The sequence below is a fragment of the Python bivittatus genome, unplaced genomic scaffold, assembly GCF_059951505.1.
Source record: "Python bivittatus isolate LINGU-HERP-01145 unplaced genomic scaffold, Pbiv_v1 ctg000560_np1212, whole genome shotgun sequence".
NCBI lineage: Eukaryota > Metazoa > Chordata > Lepidosauria > Squamata > Pythonidae > Python > Python bivittatus.
In genome coordinates, this window is record NW_028277083.1 from 2,505,336 (window position 1) to 2,519,248 (window position 13,913).

General features: G+C 47.7%; 1 protein-coding gene across 9 annotated transcripts in view; it reads right to left on the reverse strand.

The window, feature by feature from the left end:
- LOC103061161 (lysosomal alpha-glucosidase-like) overlaps positions 1-13,913 on the reverse strand; it is a 24,236-nt gene continuing 10,323 nt past the window's right edge. For 4 of the 9 annotated variants that reach the window (XM_025175704.2, XM_025175705.2, XM_015890674.3 and 1 more), the window contains 15 exons: positions 12,558-12,677; positions 11,954-12,072; positions 11,464-11,595; positions 9,780-9,890; positions 8,645-8,758; positions 8,002-8,086; positions 7,219-7,336; positions 6,910-7,043; positions 5,714-5,865; positions 4,953-5,101; positions 4,263-4,404; positions 4,025-4,123; positions 3,352-3,516; positions 2,381-2,527; positions 1-1,545 (listed from right to left, as the gene is read on the reverse strand). In XM_025175704.2, coding sequence (XP_025031472.1) covers positions 1,483-1,545; positions 2,381-2,527; positions 3,352-3,516; positions 4,025-4,123; positions 4,263-4,404; positions 4,953-5,101; positions 5,714-5,865; positions 6,910-7,043; positions 7,219-7,336; positions 8,002-8,086; positions 8,645-8,758; positions 9,780-9,890; positions 11,464-11,595; positions 11,954-12,072; positions 12,558-12,677 — 1,850 coding nt within the window. In that variant the 3' untranslated portion in view covers positions 1-1,482. The remainder of the gene's footprint in view (positions 1,546-2,380; positions 2,528-3,351; positions 3,517-4,024; positions 4,124-4,262; positions 4,405-4,952; positions 5,102-5,713; positions 5,866-6,909; positions 7,044-7,218; positions 7,337-8,001; positions 8,087-8,644; positions 8,759-9,779; positions 9,891-11,463; positions 11,596-11,953; positions 12,073-12,557; positions 12,678-13,913) is intronic. The other 5 variants (XM_088147958.1, XM_088147961.1, XM_088147959.1 and 2 more) reach the window with 2 other exon arrangements.

Here is a 13,913-nt window from a genome sequence, read left to right on the forward strand (position 1 = left end):
CCCGTCTTCGAGCGGCCAAGTGGGAGAAATGCTGCTCTAGAGGGAAAACCTGAAATAGTTGAAAATATTTAGTTGCAAAACTACAGCGGGAGGGAAAACCGCTGGTGGGAAAATAGGGCAAAGTGGGATTTTCTGAAAGAGGAACCTGCGCATTTTAGCATGCTACAGACATTCACGCTGAGGGTGAGCCCAGGGCTGGACCACAGGCCCTGCCCGATCCAGGGGGCATGGCAAGTCAGCGTAACGCCGAGAACGACGCTCCGAGCTCTCATCCTGGCGGGGCAGAAGAGGTGAAGCCTCACCCCCTCCGCAGCGTTGGCCACGGCCCCGCACCAAAGCCCCCCAGACCTCAGGACGCAAAAGCAGTTCGTCTCTCAAGGCCGCAGAATATTGCGGAATCGCCCTTGGTGATGTTGCCAACTTGGCTAGGTAGCCAAGATATCTGTGCCTTGGCCATCGTGTTGCACAGATAATCCCAGATGTCTAATAACGGGAGCTGGGCACTCGGGCTCGGCTCTTGGCGAAGGGTGTTCCGCACGGGCTAACTTACCTGACAGGAACGGAGCAGGTCGGTTACGGGGCGGAATGCTACCTTAACCGATGTGGGTTTTACCAGCAATGCTAGCAAAATACAGGATTCGCCTTCAGTGTTGAGGTACACTAAGAATGTGGGGAATCTCAGACTCGGAACCAGAACAATTCTGGCTTTGAGCTGGAGACTTAGGCCAGTAGGAGAGAACGGACCATGTGCCTACAAACTTCCAAATCCTCCCTTAAACCTTGGTTTCACTCAGTGGCAGAGAACAGTGCCTCGGTTGACTCTAAGATTTTAGCCTTCTGCTCAGAGGACCTGCATTTTCTGCAAAAGACTGCCTGGTCTTGAATTCAATAATCCCCTTTTGCACTAGGATTTGGCTACGACTGGGACAGATCAGTGGCCCTTCTCATTCAGAACCACCTGCCAGATACGCTCCCAGATTTTGGGGTGGAAATTTCCCCCAGCCTTAATAGCCAAGTATATTAAATGGAAAAGGCGGAGTTTGAGACGCCTTGCATGCCTACAGTCCAGGTCCAGGCAACAGTGGAAGGAGTCTCCATAAATCCTGGGCTACTGAACAAAATGCCGATGCATCAGGAACTCCAATCCAGTGGCTCCGACTCGAGGTTCTCCTTTTCCAGCAAAACTGCAAAGCGCCACTCGGGGAGTGTGGAACGTTTGGCAGCGTGCAACAGATTCTCGGGGAGAGAAGCGCGGAAGAAGATGGGAGATCTGTGCAGAACAACTTGGAGCAGAAGCAGCAGGAAGAGAAGCCGGGAGACCTTTCCTGAGAAGATGCGGCGAGGCAACGGCAGGGCTTAATTGGAAAGGCACAGCCACAGAGGTACGTGGGGGTCCCAGGCCGAGGTTCCACGCAAGCAACAGCTCAATCTGCTCGTGGCGGTGGCGGTCATGCAAGTGGGGCTGAGGAAACGCTCCTGGACTCACATCCACCGAATATAGAACCCCTGGCTGAGGGGAAGCCGCAGGTCGCTCACGCTGAGTACCTTTGGGAACGATCGCAAAAGATTGCCAAGTGAGCCGCTGGGGCCACTGTTTTATGTAGCTCTTCACATTACTGGCATTTTCATGCTCCACTTTTCTACTACGAAAAACATATGCCATTTCAAGCCGTTGACAAAATGCATACATACGTTTTAAAAATGCATCGGGTAAGAAACTGGAAAAGGCAAGAAGCAAAACCATAAAAATAAAAAAAGCTAACAAGCCAAGATATTTGCAGAATCATAGCATCCCCCATGTGCATAACATTGTTCAGAAGTATATAACACAGCTTCTGAAAAATCAAGAGCAACCCAACGGTGAGCCTTAAGGAAATGCACACAAATCCCTCGTTAAGATTAACTATCTACTGGTAACGAAACCTGGGTCACTTTGCATGTAGCAAGAACCAAACAGACGTAACCATATGTAGTGCTATAATAAAATCTAAATGAGTGCCAGAATATATAGTCTCTGCAGATAAATAAGGGTCATTAAGGTAGAAGACCACAGTCAAAACACACTTAAAGTTGGTTAAAAAACGAAGCAACCATCTCTAGCTATGTTTTTCAGGCAAAATTTGCTAAACACAGTGAAACGTTAACAGACATTGGTACCAGTTTGGAACAAAAAGTATTCAAAAACTGTTACAAATTATAAAAAATGAACCACCACCTTTTCTACATAAAAAGGAGGAAGGCTCTTTCCTTTTTTTTTAAGGCCGGCTTTTTTGCTTGCTGGAAAACCTGCTGAAGAGAAGCCAGACAGGCCTCACCGGGCAGGATATGCCACCCGCTAGGTCACACGCTGTACAATCTAAGGGGCCAATTGGTTAATTACCTGATTGGTCAAATAGGTGAATGGCCAGTCTTTGCCACTGACGGTGACAGTTTTTGGCTCTTCCCGGACTCCGTAGACACTGAGTTTCTCCACTGTGATGTAGGTGGCTTCCACACTGGAATGCAGGACGGTGGACGTGAAGGTGTTCTGGAAGAAGATTATGTATGATGGGGAGAAGAGAATCAGAAGGAGGGGGTGAGACTTGGCAAAGACTGCTGCTGCGTGCAGTTATAAAGACGTGTGGACCCATCTCCCAGAAAACATTGAATTTTGTCAAAAAGGAAAAGGCTTTAGCTGTTAGCAGGATGGCACCCCTTGCAGCTGGAGGGCTGGGACCCACCTCTGGTTGATGCCCACTGCTCATGCTGGTTGGGCTGGACAGAAACTGGTCATCTGGAGGGCCACAAGCTCTACACCCCCCCCCCCTCAAGCTGCATAAGATGCCACAGCCAGACAAGGGGATGCTGAGACAGAGACCCTTCCTACACTTTTAAAATGACAGGGAAGAAGGAATGTCAGCCACCCTTCCCGTGACCAATTTGATCAATCTACATTCCCCCTTCTCCATATATTTCCCTTAAATACAGTCAACCTTTGGATGGTAACAGGAAGATGAGCAGGTCTGCTTTTTAAAAAACAAATTAGGGCATTTGTATTCTTTATCTATTTATCTTTATCTTTTCTTCTATTTGCATATCAAAACACTTTGCAAAAGAAAGGGGTCTTTTAAAAAGCAGGCTTTAAGTGGCTGGCTGCAGTTCAAAGGAAGAGAGAAAGTTCACTGGGCGCAACACGGCAGCGGAAGAAAAACACACGCTTGGCTTTCGGTTGGGAAACCCCGTCGCCACCTGTGACAAGAGCTGTCCCGAGGCATTCCTTCCTGCCTCCGTGAGCCCGAAAGTCCTACTTGAAGGAGGACTGAGCAGAGGACAGGCCCCTCTCCCACACGGCTTGCAGATGGACCTTCTTACTTGCATGACGTTGAACACCAAGTACGAATAGTCGCCCTTTTCAAAGGTGTCCAGGCTTTCGCCATCATCCCAGTAAAGATCTCCCCAGGCGTTGGCATTCTGGGATAAGGCCGCAATCAGTCTCAGGGGGTTCCGGCGACTCAGCCAAGTGCTGCCTCCAGGTTTCTGAGAGACGTAATGATCAGTGGAGGGAGGGATAGGGGAGAATGTCGCTCTGTACAGTCTGAGTAGAAGGTTTTCAACTGCGCAACACTGTCCTCCCCTTCCAGTTCTGCTTATAGCCAAGCAGACCCATTTTGCCAGCAGGGACTGTGACCTAATGACCCCAAAGCTTTGCAAGCTCAGGGCTGATGAGGAAGAACCTACTCCTCCCCTTCCATCTCTTTCTGTTTTATTTCCCAGGTCTGTATTTTAACCTTCTATGCTGTTCTGGGAAACATCTGGGCTGGAAAGTCATTGTTAGCAACGTATCAAATGGCATTAAAAGCTGAGCTAGGACAGAAAGCAGATCTCAGATTCTCTCTTAGGTCCAGGCTTTGGGGTTCTAGGGAGAGAGATGAGACTGCCCGCTTGCCTACAACCTCCCATTCCCCAGGAAACCCTCGCCTCTCAGGAGCTTATCCCAAAGCAGCTGGGGCAGTGAGGGAGGAGTAGGAGCATCTGCAGGTCTCACCTGAGTGGGCAGGATGGTCCCCTCTCGCAGATGGACGTTGATGTGATCTAGAGGTGCTGCCATTCTCAAGCTCTCCCCGCTGCTGTTCACTGAAGAACCCTGAAGGGGACAATGGGAGGCCATCAGGTTGGTGCCAAGCTTTTGGAGAAAGGTGGTCTCCTCAGAGTCTCAGAAATGGGGGTCTCCTGGACTCCAGAGAGATGGGACCATGATAGGAGCCCAGGGGCTGTGTCCTTACCGTGTAGTAATCGTACCAAACACCTCTGGGGAAGTAACCAGTCACTGAGTCTGCGCCAGATTCCAGAACTGGTGTCACCAGCAGGCCCCGGCCCCAAAGAAACTGCTTGTCTAATGCATAGGTGGCCTCATCCTTCGGGAACCTACCACAAGGAACGAATCATTGCAATGCCATCTGTCTCACATTAGGAAGACCCACAACCATTGAAGATGCCCCTTGAAGATGGCCTCAGTCTGTAAGCCCTGCTCCATACATCAGCCCATGGGAATAACTAGGAAGCACCTCAGTCAGAGCTGGGACCCAGAGCCAGGAAGAACCTCACCTAGGGCCAGAATGTCACCCTGAAATGTTGTCTGGGCAATCGCGCCTTTCCCAGGTTCGGAGACCTGTTTTCCTGGAGATAGTGGAACTGAACTAAGGACTCTGCATCCATAAAGAACCCTTTTGTGAACGTTTTCTGCAGGGCTCAGCCATGTGCAGAAAAGGACAAAAGGGATGGTAGATTTCCCCAAAGGAAGATCTACAAGAAGAAAGATGAGTGGGTTCAACACATTTTGAATCCTCAGGGCAATTCCCAAACTCTTTCTGATGTCCTCTTTCTGAAATGTTCGGCAATATTGGGGTGTGGGTGTGGGTGTGTGTCTTGGACCTCATCCAAGAATCCTTCCTTAAACTTAGCGAAGGACTCACTCAAAAAACAGAGGGCGGGCTACAGTGTCCCCTTGCAGATGAGCCCGATGGAAGAGAGTATACAGAAGTGGCAACAGGGCATAGCGGAGTTCCAGGGCCTCCTTCATGGCAGTCCGGCCGGCCGGGCTAAAGGCTGTGGGATCTTGAGCCTGTTGAGAGGAAAGCATGAGTGATGTTGTAGGTGAGGGCTGTAGGGTAGGCTGGAAGAACAGACGTTCCAGAAGGCAACAGCAAATCACTTTACGCTGCTTTCAGAAATACTTCAATAGATCTGCCCACGAGGTCCTTAGGAATCAAATGTAACTCAAAGGAGACATTACCTTCTTAGAGCAAGAATTAACCTGGCCATGGATCATGTTGCTGGGAGGGGAGAGCTATACTCCAACAACCTTAAAGGGAGCTCTTCAGAAGAAGAGTGAGATAATTTTCTTAATGAAAAAAAAAAAAAGGATCCAGTTGCACATATGCCCAGACTTCTCTGTTGTGTCTCTGCGTGAGTCACAACTACTTAGGGGGTGCACTCAAGTCAGAGATTCATACAGAGATGCAACAGTGAAGACAAGCAGTCCTTCACTTTTTTCACATGGAAAGTAAGGCTTTCTTGCATTAAGTACACCTCAGATTCTGTGCTTTATTAACAGAGACAAGAGCTGGAAAAGCAAAGCCTCCTCTTTTAGCCCCAATAAGGAGATGGAAGTAGATATTTGGGAGAAGCTTTACAGAGAAGCAGGGAGATGAGCCCCCTCCCTGTCCTAGATTACCTGCTCATCCTGGCTGTTGTGATTTCGTGAAAAGGGATAGAAAGCCCCCAGCTGCATCCAGCGAATACAGAGTTCTTCTGAGGTGGATTTGAAGAAGCCACAGATGTCGGCCCCAACCAACGGGACTCCAAAGAGACTGAAGCTCAGCATTCCTGGGGATTTAGACAGAGGCAAAATGAGGCGAACATCTGGCTACAGATGTGCAGGTTTCAGTGACTGATTCCCAGATTAGATAACTCCGGTGTGCTCAATAAGGGGAGACTCAACTATGGACAGATAGCTTGGACATTTTGGTGAGCTGTATTTATTGGTAAAAATGCAAGATAAAGGATAAGAACGGGGTCCTGAACTGGGTTTGGAAATGTGCAGAGTGCTGGGGCGGCACCGATATGATGCTGTTTTACTGGCAAATTACCCATAAGTTTCCCATTTACAAGTTTTGCCCTTCTAGCCATGGGCATGGGACAGCCCCATGTTGACCTTATAACACACCCACACAGAAACATAAGCTTGAAGTTTCAGATGCCTTTGGGTTTGGGGCTACTGAATGCCAGTAACTCACTTTGGGGGCTCCCCTCTGTGGCATTCCGTACATGTTTATCTCTCACTGTTTGGGAGGTTTTATTTATTGATGGCAGTGGTATAAAAAGTGAACAAGTCAATTGACTTGGAGCAGTTAACAAGAGAACATAAAATAACAATCCATTGTAATGACCCTTAGACCAGCCTAGCATTTTGGGTGCTCAGCTGCAATCAGCTCAGCTCAAATACCTGCTTAAAAAGGAGACTCAAATTTGGTGATTTTGGGGATGTCATGAGGAAAGGGGGGGTAACCTTATCATGGGGGGGGGCATATTCCACACTAGCAAGGCAAAATAGCTTGTAAAACAAAACGAAACGAAACGAAAAAACCCTGAAGGAAGGTTGTGCTGTTCGATCGCCTATATCCTTGACTGCTGCTTTGTAGCCAGACTGGCAGTTCATTTTATGTTACAGACCCTCTTCTGAAAAGCTTCCGCAGAAGACAGGAACTTTTAAAAGAATAAAGTTATAAATCAGCTAGGGCAGACCAGAAGAAGCGACCAGCAGCTGTCCTCGACATTCCCAAAGTTTAGAGATACTTAATGGTCTACCTATGATTCAGGAGCAGCAGATTTTAAAAATACATCCAAGAGCAGCTGATAGCTGATAGGCACCTGGAATGGACCAAAACATATCCTTCCATTCACTCTGGTTGTCACCCAGCCAGTGTCCTGAATATCTGCCCTGGCTTGGGAAAGTGGAACGTGAAATAATGAAGGGTCTCTTCCCTCGGATTTCAACCAGAGCACTGCAAGAAAATTAAAAAAAAAAACTAGTAAAGAATAATGTACGCCTTCGCAAGGATAATGAATCCTCAGCATGGAGGAGGAGGAGGAGGAGGAGGAGGAGGAGGGGCCTAGAAACCTCCTATTGATCCCTCCTCCAAGAAAGCCGTTCCCAAAGGCAACGGGAGCCTGGCCTACCTTGCAGTGGCCTTTGCTTCCATCAGCCCATAGAGGTTGTGGAGATTGTAATGCACAGAGACGCTTTGCTTGGCCGAGGTGCAAATAGTCCTTGCAGAAAGGAAACCTCCCAGGATCCCTAATGGAGGCAGAGAAAGGGAGGTGAGGGGAAGAAGGACCAGCGTGGATGTCTGCTCAGCAAGCCCCGTCTGCCTAGCTCCATCTGCACCTCCAAATCCAGCCTGAGGGATGCTAAGGCACGAGGCTATCCTTGCACAGGTATACAAACCCATCCTGGGCTTCCCTCTGGGGGGTAAGCAACATAATGCAAAGCACGGAAAAGGAGTAAGAATGGAACAGGAGGCTCCAGAACTGGGATCAGGAGCCCCGAGCTTCTCAGAGGTTGCTGAACTACAGCTCCCAGCATCCTTCGTCAATTGGTGAGGGTGGCTGGAACGTGGACTTCTGCAAGCTCCAAAAAGCCACATGTTCCCACCCCTGCTTTACAAGAAGGCCAAGACTTTGGAGCTTCAAACTAACACTTGGGCTGCTGAACCCATCCTCTGGAACCTTCCTGAACAGCTCCTTCAACTTCCATAGCCATAGTTGTTCTGTGGCACATAATGTCATCTCCAATGAGTTTCTTGCTAGTTTCAGTAAACCTGGACGCTTCTCCTCTGCACTCACCAACCAGCAAGGCCATCAACCAGCAGATCTGCTGAAGCAGCTGATACTGTATGGAAGCTCATTAAAGGGTTGGTGCCAGTTTTGCTACAGCAGATTTTAAGTTATCTCATTTCTTACCAGGCACATAAGGTGGGTTATCTAGCTCTCCTTGGGAACATCCTTCTGTTGAGCCATCAATAAAGTTGGATGGTTCATTCATGTCCTAAAGCAAAGAGATCTGGATGGAGTTAAGAAGACCAGTTCAATTCTGGCCACTGAACACAATCTACCCTGGCCTGCTACAACCAGGAAGAGTAATCTGTAAGGTATGTTCTAAGCATAACAGCTAGAATGTCCAGCCTGCAGAGAACTGACTTCAAGGTCAGATTTGAATTGAATTAAAATTCAGTTCAGTTTTTTTGCTCCCAAATTGTAGATGGAGAGCCATGTTAGCAAGAAAATCAGGAGTTTGGCAGCACTTTTTCTGACTGACAAATTTTGTTACAACGCATCACTTGTATGAGTTCCCTGGATCCATGAATCCATGGTTGCATCTGATGAAGTAAGCTGTAGCTCAAGAAAGCTTATGCCTTTTAATAAAATGTGCTAGTCAGAAAAGGTGCTATCAGAGCCCCTGATTTCTCACTTCCTAATGGAGTTCCTGGCTTGGCACTTGGAAGCCCTCAGTGTTGTATCTATCTTCTATTTTTAATAACGTCTAGTTCACAGCCATTCATGTCTTGCCATTCAGAAACCAAGAAACGTTAAGAAGGAAACGTACGATCCAAAGGCCATCAAAAGGAACCAGAGCGTGAAGACGGTTCAGGTTTTCTAGCCACCAACGATGAGTGTTTGGGTTAGAAAAGTCAGGATAAGCAGTGAAGCCGGGCCAGACCTGGCAAGAAAATAGAATTTAAAAAACAAGACCAGATCTGGTCATAAGACGCATAAAGAACTTCAGCCTGTTAGCTCCCAACAAGGAAGCACTCAGTTTGGTCCAGGACAAATGGGCAAAATCAGAAGACTCAACTTCCAACAGCTTCAATGGGCTCCCTGTTCCTCTGAATGACGCTGTGAGGAAAGAAACAGTCCCAGACGGAGAACCCCAAGAGCATGTACAAAATACTTTCCCTGGGTATCTTTATGAGATCAACAACACGTTCAAAACAGCTTGATTGAAAGTGGTTTTTGAGCACGGGCAAGAAGTATAAGAAATCCCTCTGAGCTTTATTTAAGATTTAATTTTCTTATGGCCTATAAGGAAATCCAAGCAAGTAGGGGTAGAGACGCTAAGCGGAGAACAAAGCAGAAATCATAATCCATGTGACTGCATGCAGCCTGCTGCAGGATGAACTATTTAGCGCTGCAGCTCATCTCTGATCCCTCACGAGAAGTTGCCAAGTTCTTCTGATTAACGCCCAGAAATCTGAATAATGTGGGTTAACTGAAGGCACTCTGAAAACCAAGATTGGGATTGACTAAATGCAGTGCAATAACTCTACAAGTTATTAGTAGAAGGAACTAAGCCATATTCATCCCATTTATTTGAAAGTATCTAGGCAAACGATAATGGCCCATTTGCAGTTTATGACAGAAAAGCTTGCTTGAGAAAACACATCCAAAGTTTAGTTATTATGTCAGTTTAAAGACTAGGGGAAAGATTAAAATAGCACCTGTTCGTTCATATCTCAGGAAAACTTGGCTGCATCTCAGGCAGACGGAGTTCTAGCAACTTAGCCCCATTCTCTGCTTGGAGGACCTCAAGAGCTGAACTACTGGGATTTCTGCAGTAAAGATGCTCCTTATTCAGCTACAGTCCTGCCCCTTCCTGATTGTGAAGGTGGATGATGGACTTTAAAGGGACTCCCTTAGAGCAGTGCATTGATTCAAATTTAAGAAAGATAGCAGACGCTTACGTTTCCTATCAGAGGTTTCCCTTGCGTGTTGTTGATGAATACGCCACGCTTCAGACCTTCATCATAAGGCCAGTAAGAGCCAGGAGGTTGAGTGCTACTGATTCCGGGGTCCTGAGAGAAAATAACACGAGAACCAGCTGTTTTGTACAGCAGCTTTCCCAGACTGGGCATCTTCCAGATGCGTGGCTAGAATTCTCAGAAATGGCCACGGCAGCTGGGAAAACCTGCCAGTTGAAGTCTACATATCTGGAGACAGACATTTTTAAGGCCAATACTTTGGACAAGCTCCAAGGGATCCCTTAGACATGATAGATTTTGTTTACTCATTCAAGCAGCATTGTAAATAAGCTTATAAGAGTTACTAGCCTATCAAGGCTTGTTATTGGTCTCTTGGAACTGTCAGAAGAGGGACAGAGAACAGCCTACTTCCAGAAAGCGACGACATTTCCATTCTGGCTAAATAGGATTGCCAAAGTTTTGTTCTGGGAAGGCTCGTATATTTTGGAAGCAGATGGACATTGAGCCAGGTGCATGTTTGGCTAGCAAAGCTGTTACAGCTCTTGGCTCGCAGAGCAGCTATTTCAACCGCAGTTTGCTAGAATTGCTGCTCTTGCTCTAGCAACCTAAAAAGTGTGTGTGTGTGTGTGTGTTTGTATTTATACATAACACATAGACACGTTGGCTGGAAAGAGAAATCAAAAAGTTACACACACACACACACACACACACACTCAACCAAAGTATTAATGGAAGGAAGATCCCTAGTGTTAATAGTGGAAAACCCTTTGTGCGGCTCTTCTGTGCTTCCCTTGTTAACACATTTTCTATAGTAAGAAAAGAGAGCGAGGAAGGAGCCATGAGACAAGATGGATGGGCTCAAAATAGCTGGTGATGTCAAGATGAGCCCACAATAAATGGCTCGTCTAGAAGTTTTCCAGGTAGCAACATAGAACTGAAGGGGCAGAAGCCAAGAGTCAGTGGGTCATCCCCCCCAAAAGAAGGAAATGACAGAATTAAGGTCCAGTCGTAAGAAGAGATGAGACTGAGGATTTTGCTCGTGGAGGAGAGGCGTGGCTGATTTGGTTGGTTTTTTAATTCAGCTCAGTTCGATGTATCCGATTTAGCCGCTCCCCGACTCCAGAGCAGCTCTGGGGGGCTCTCAGTATAACAGACCAACCAAAGTATGATATGCATAAGAAATAAGGAAAAAAAACAAGTTAAATAAGGAACAAGTTAAAATAAAAAAGGTGGCAGAATATGGTCAACACCAAAAACACGTACAAACCCATCCCACAAAGGATTGCAGCCCCCTCGCCCAGGGCCTGGAAGAAGAGCTGGGCCTTTAAGGCCTTCCAGAACACCATCAAGGTGGGAGCCACCCAGATCTCAGGGGGAACCTCATTCCAGAGGGCAGGTGCAACAACCACAAAGGCACATTTCAAGGGTCCCAGAAGATGACTGTTTGATCGAAAGGATCCGGAGTGCTCCAACCCCGGAGAACAGAGCACTCCATTTTCCCCCACGTGAATCCATCATTCCTATTCTGCTTCTGGGTTGCCGAAGAGCAAGGCGTCAGAAGTGTGAGGAACTCCTAGCGCGGAAGCAACTTCTGCTTAAAACTGGAGTGAAAGGAAGACATTATTCCTTTCTTCTTTACTTTAAGGGGGGGGGGAAATCAAACTACCAGGATCAGCACGTAGTATTGTCCGTGCTTATGAAGATCTTCTACCAGCTGGGGGAGACTGGCGAACCTCTCGGAGTCCACGGTGAAGTCCCGGGAGCCGTTCATGTAATCAATGTCATTCCACTGGGCATCCTGCAAGAGGAACAGGAGGGAGAGCAAAGGGGGAAGCATCCCCGGGCTGGCTGGGGAATCCAGAGCAGTACAGAATGAACTAGTTTGGGGATGGCTCCTCTGAAGAACAGGAAACCATTCCGCGCGCCTGACTGGTTAAGCTGTAGACTCAATGGATCATGCAGGGGGTGCAGACGACCCACAGCAATCCAGTTTTATGGGGCTACCATTGCCATCACCCCGAGCAGTGGCTGGGCAGGCCAAGGACAGCAGGAACCGTATTCCAGCAGAGCTGGCTGGACTCGAGTGTCGGGCAAGGGCTGGAGAGACTAAATCTGCCATCTCCTCCTCCTTCTCCGAACGCTCCCATTGTTCTTACCTGAGGGATCTGAAAATTCCGCATAGCTTTCACCATCTCCCACGTCTTGTTGCTCGTCTCATACCCCCAACGGCAGAGATGGAATCCCAGTCCCCAAAAGGGGGGCATGGCTGGAAACCCTGCAACGCAAGTGGAGGACATTCAATGCATCAGCCTCTCTAGTCAGGCCTACTTCTAATAGGTGTGTAACTACATCCTTTGTCATAAAGAAATGTCATTTATGAAGGTTCTTCTGGCAGAGAAACAAAACCAGCAAAAATAGAGCCATTTCTCCTGGACTGAGATCTCTGAATTGCACTTGGGTAGGGAGGTTTCCTAGACGAGAACCCAAAACACAAATGAAATCAAAGCTGGAAGGCAGGGCAGGCCTCTAAGTGTGAGTGAATAAACTTCTCATTATAGGAGGCATCAGGTGGCTCCTGGATAAGTCTCTAGGTAGCAAGGGCACAGCCTTCCCCAACTGGGGGCCCTCCATACTGTAGGCTTCCAACCTGCTGCCCCACACCCTCAGCCAAGCTTTCTTGGCCATTGTCTGAAGTTCCCAGCCAGTTTTGAAGAGATTAAAAAGTCTTCCCACTGTGCTGCTGTTTCTTGAGATACTCACCAATCACCTGCTGGTATTGCCGGACCACCAAGTTGGGGTCTGGTCCTAAAAAGATGTAAAAATCTAAAATTCCCCCAATGGTCCTCCATGTGAGGGCAGGAGCAGGCTGAAGGACCACCTCTAGATAGTGAAAGGAAGAGAGAGAGAAGGGAATGTCAAATTAAGTCTTTCCGGAGACTTTCTGGAAGGTGGCACCATGAAGAGGTAATGCTTGTTCACTTCAAAAGCATCAACATATTCTTCTCTACAACTCTGTGGGTCCCCAAAGGACTTGCTATTTCACACTTCTGCTTGGGGGTTACCATTCCCACGTGCAAAAGGCTGCCCACATTTTTATTAAGTGTACCCCTAGCTGCCTGAGAAGGGCGAAATTGAACATGAAACCTTTTCTGCTTTCATAGATACCGAGAAAAAAAGTGGACAGACAAACAGCTTTCAACTGCTTTATATCTGCTATGTCTTTGGTTTCTGCTCAGGATGCAAGACTAGAGCTGATAGCTCACTGGTAAGTTTAAACCAGCCACTATGGTTTTCAGCTCCATTCCCACATCAGTGACTTTTGGCTTCCTTGACTCAGCACCCCCCTATATACAAATTCATTTGCAAGCTGTGACTTGGAAGGGCTTCTTAAGAAACGGTGGGCCTGAGCCGTTTGGGCGCCGCCAGCTGCTTATTGCTCTCCACACGAGTCGTGCATTTGATGCTCATTTATCTTTGCCGAGCAGTAACCGAACTCTCCTGGACCAAGCAGGACCCTGATGCAGAGGAAACTCTCAGCCTCCAACAGCCTGTCTTCACAGAAGCACGTCAAGACAAGGTGCCTGCTGCTCTCGCTGTCCTTTGCCCTTGGCCTCAGCAACAGCCCATCAGAAAATCTTGCCCACTTCTACCAAAATAGGAAGGATGCTTGCCTGCCTGTCATCTCAGCTGATTCAGGCCATCAGACTCCCTGCTCTCTATCAGCCAACCCGCTCTCTCTCTCTGCAGACAAAGGGCCACGGTCAGGGCAGAAGTTCACAAAAGGCAGACGGCCAAGAGCGTTAAAGCAGAGGCGAGGGGCCAGCAGCCGAAGGTGCGGTTAAACGCTCAACAGTTGCTAAAGAGACCATCTTGAGCCAGGAAACAGATGTCTTGGCTCCAGAAAGAACCCTTGCAACCTCATTTCCCCCTTGTTGCATCTCAATCCTAAGTTCCTGAAGTACTGACTCACAGCATCTTCCTGCAGCTTTGTACATCCATTCAAGCAATTAAAAGGGAAGAGGAACGGGTATAAGTTTTCCTTTCAAAGGAGATGAAGTTAATTCTGGCTTGGCTTCCCAGACTAGACATCAGAAAGCACAGCTGCTCATGAACCGA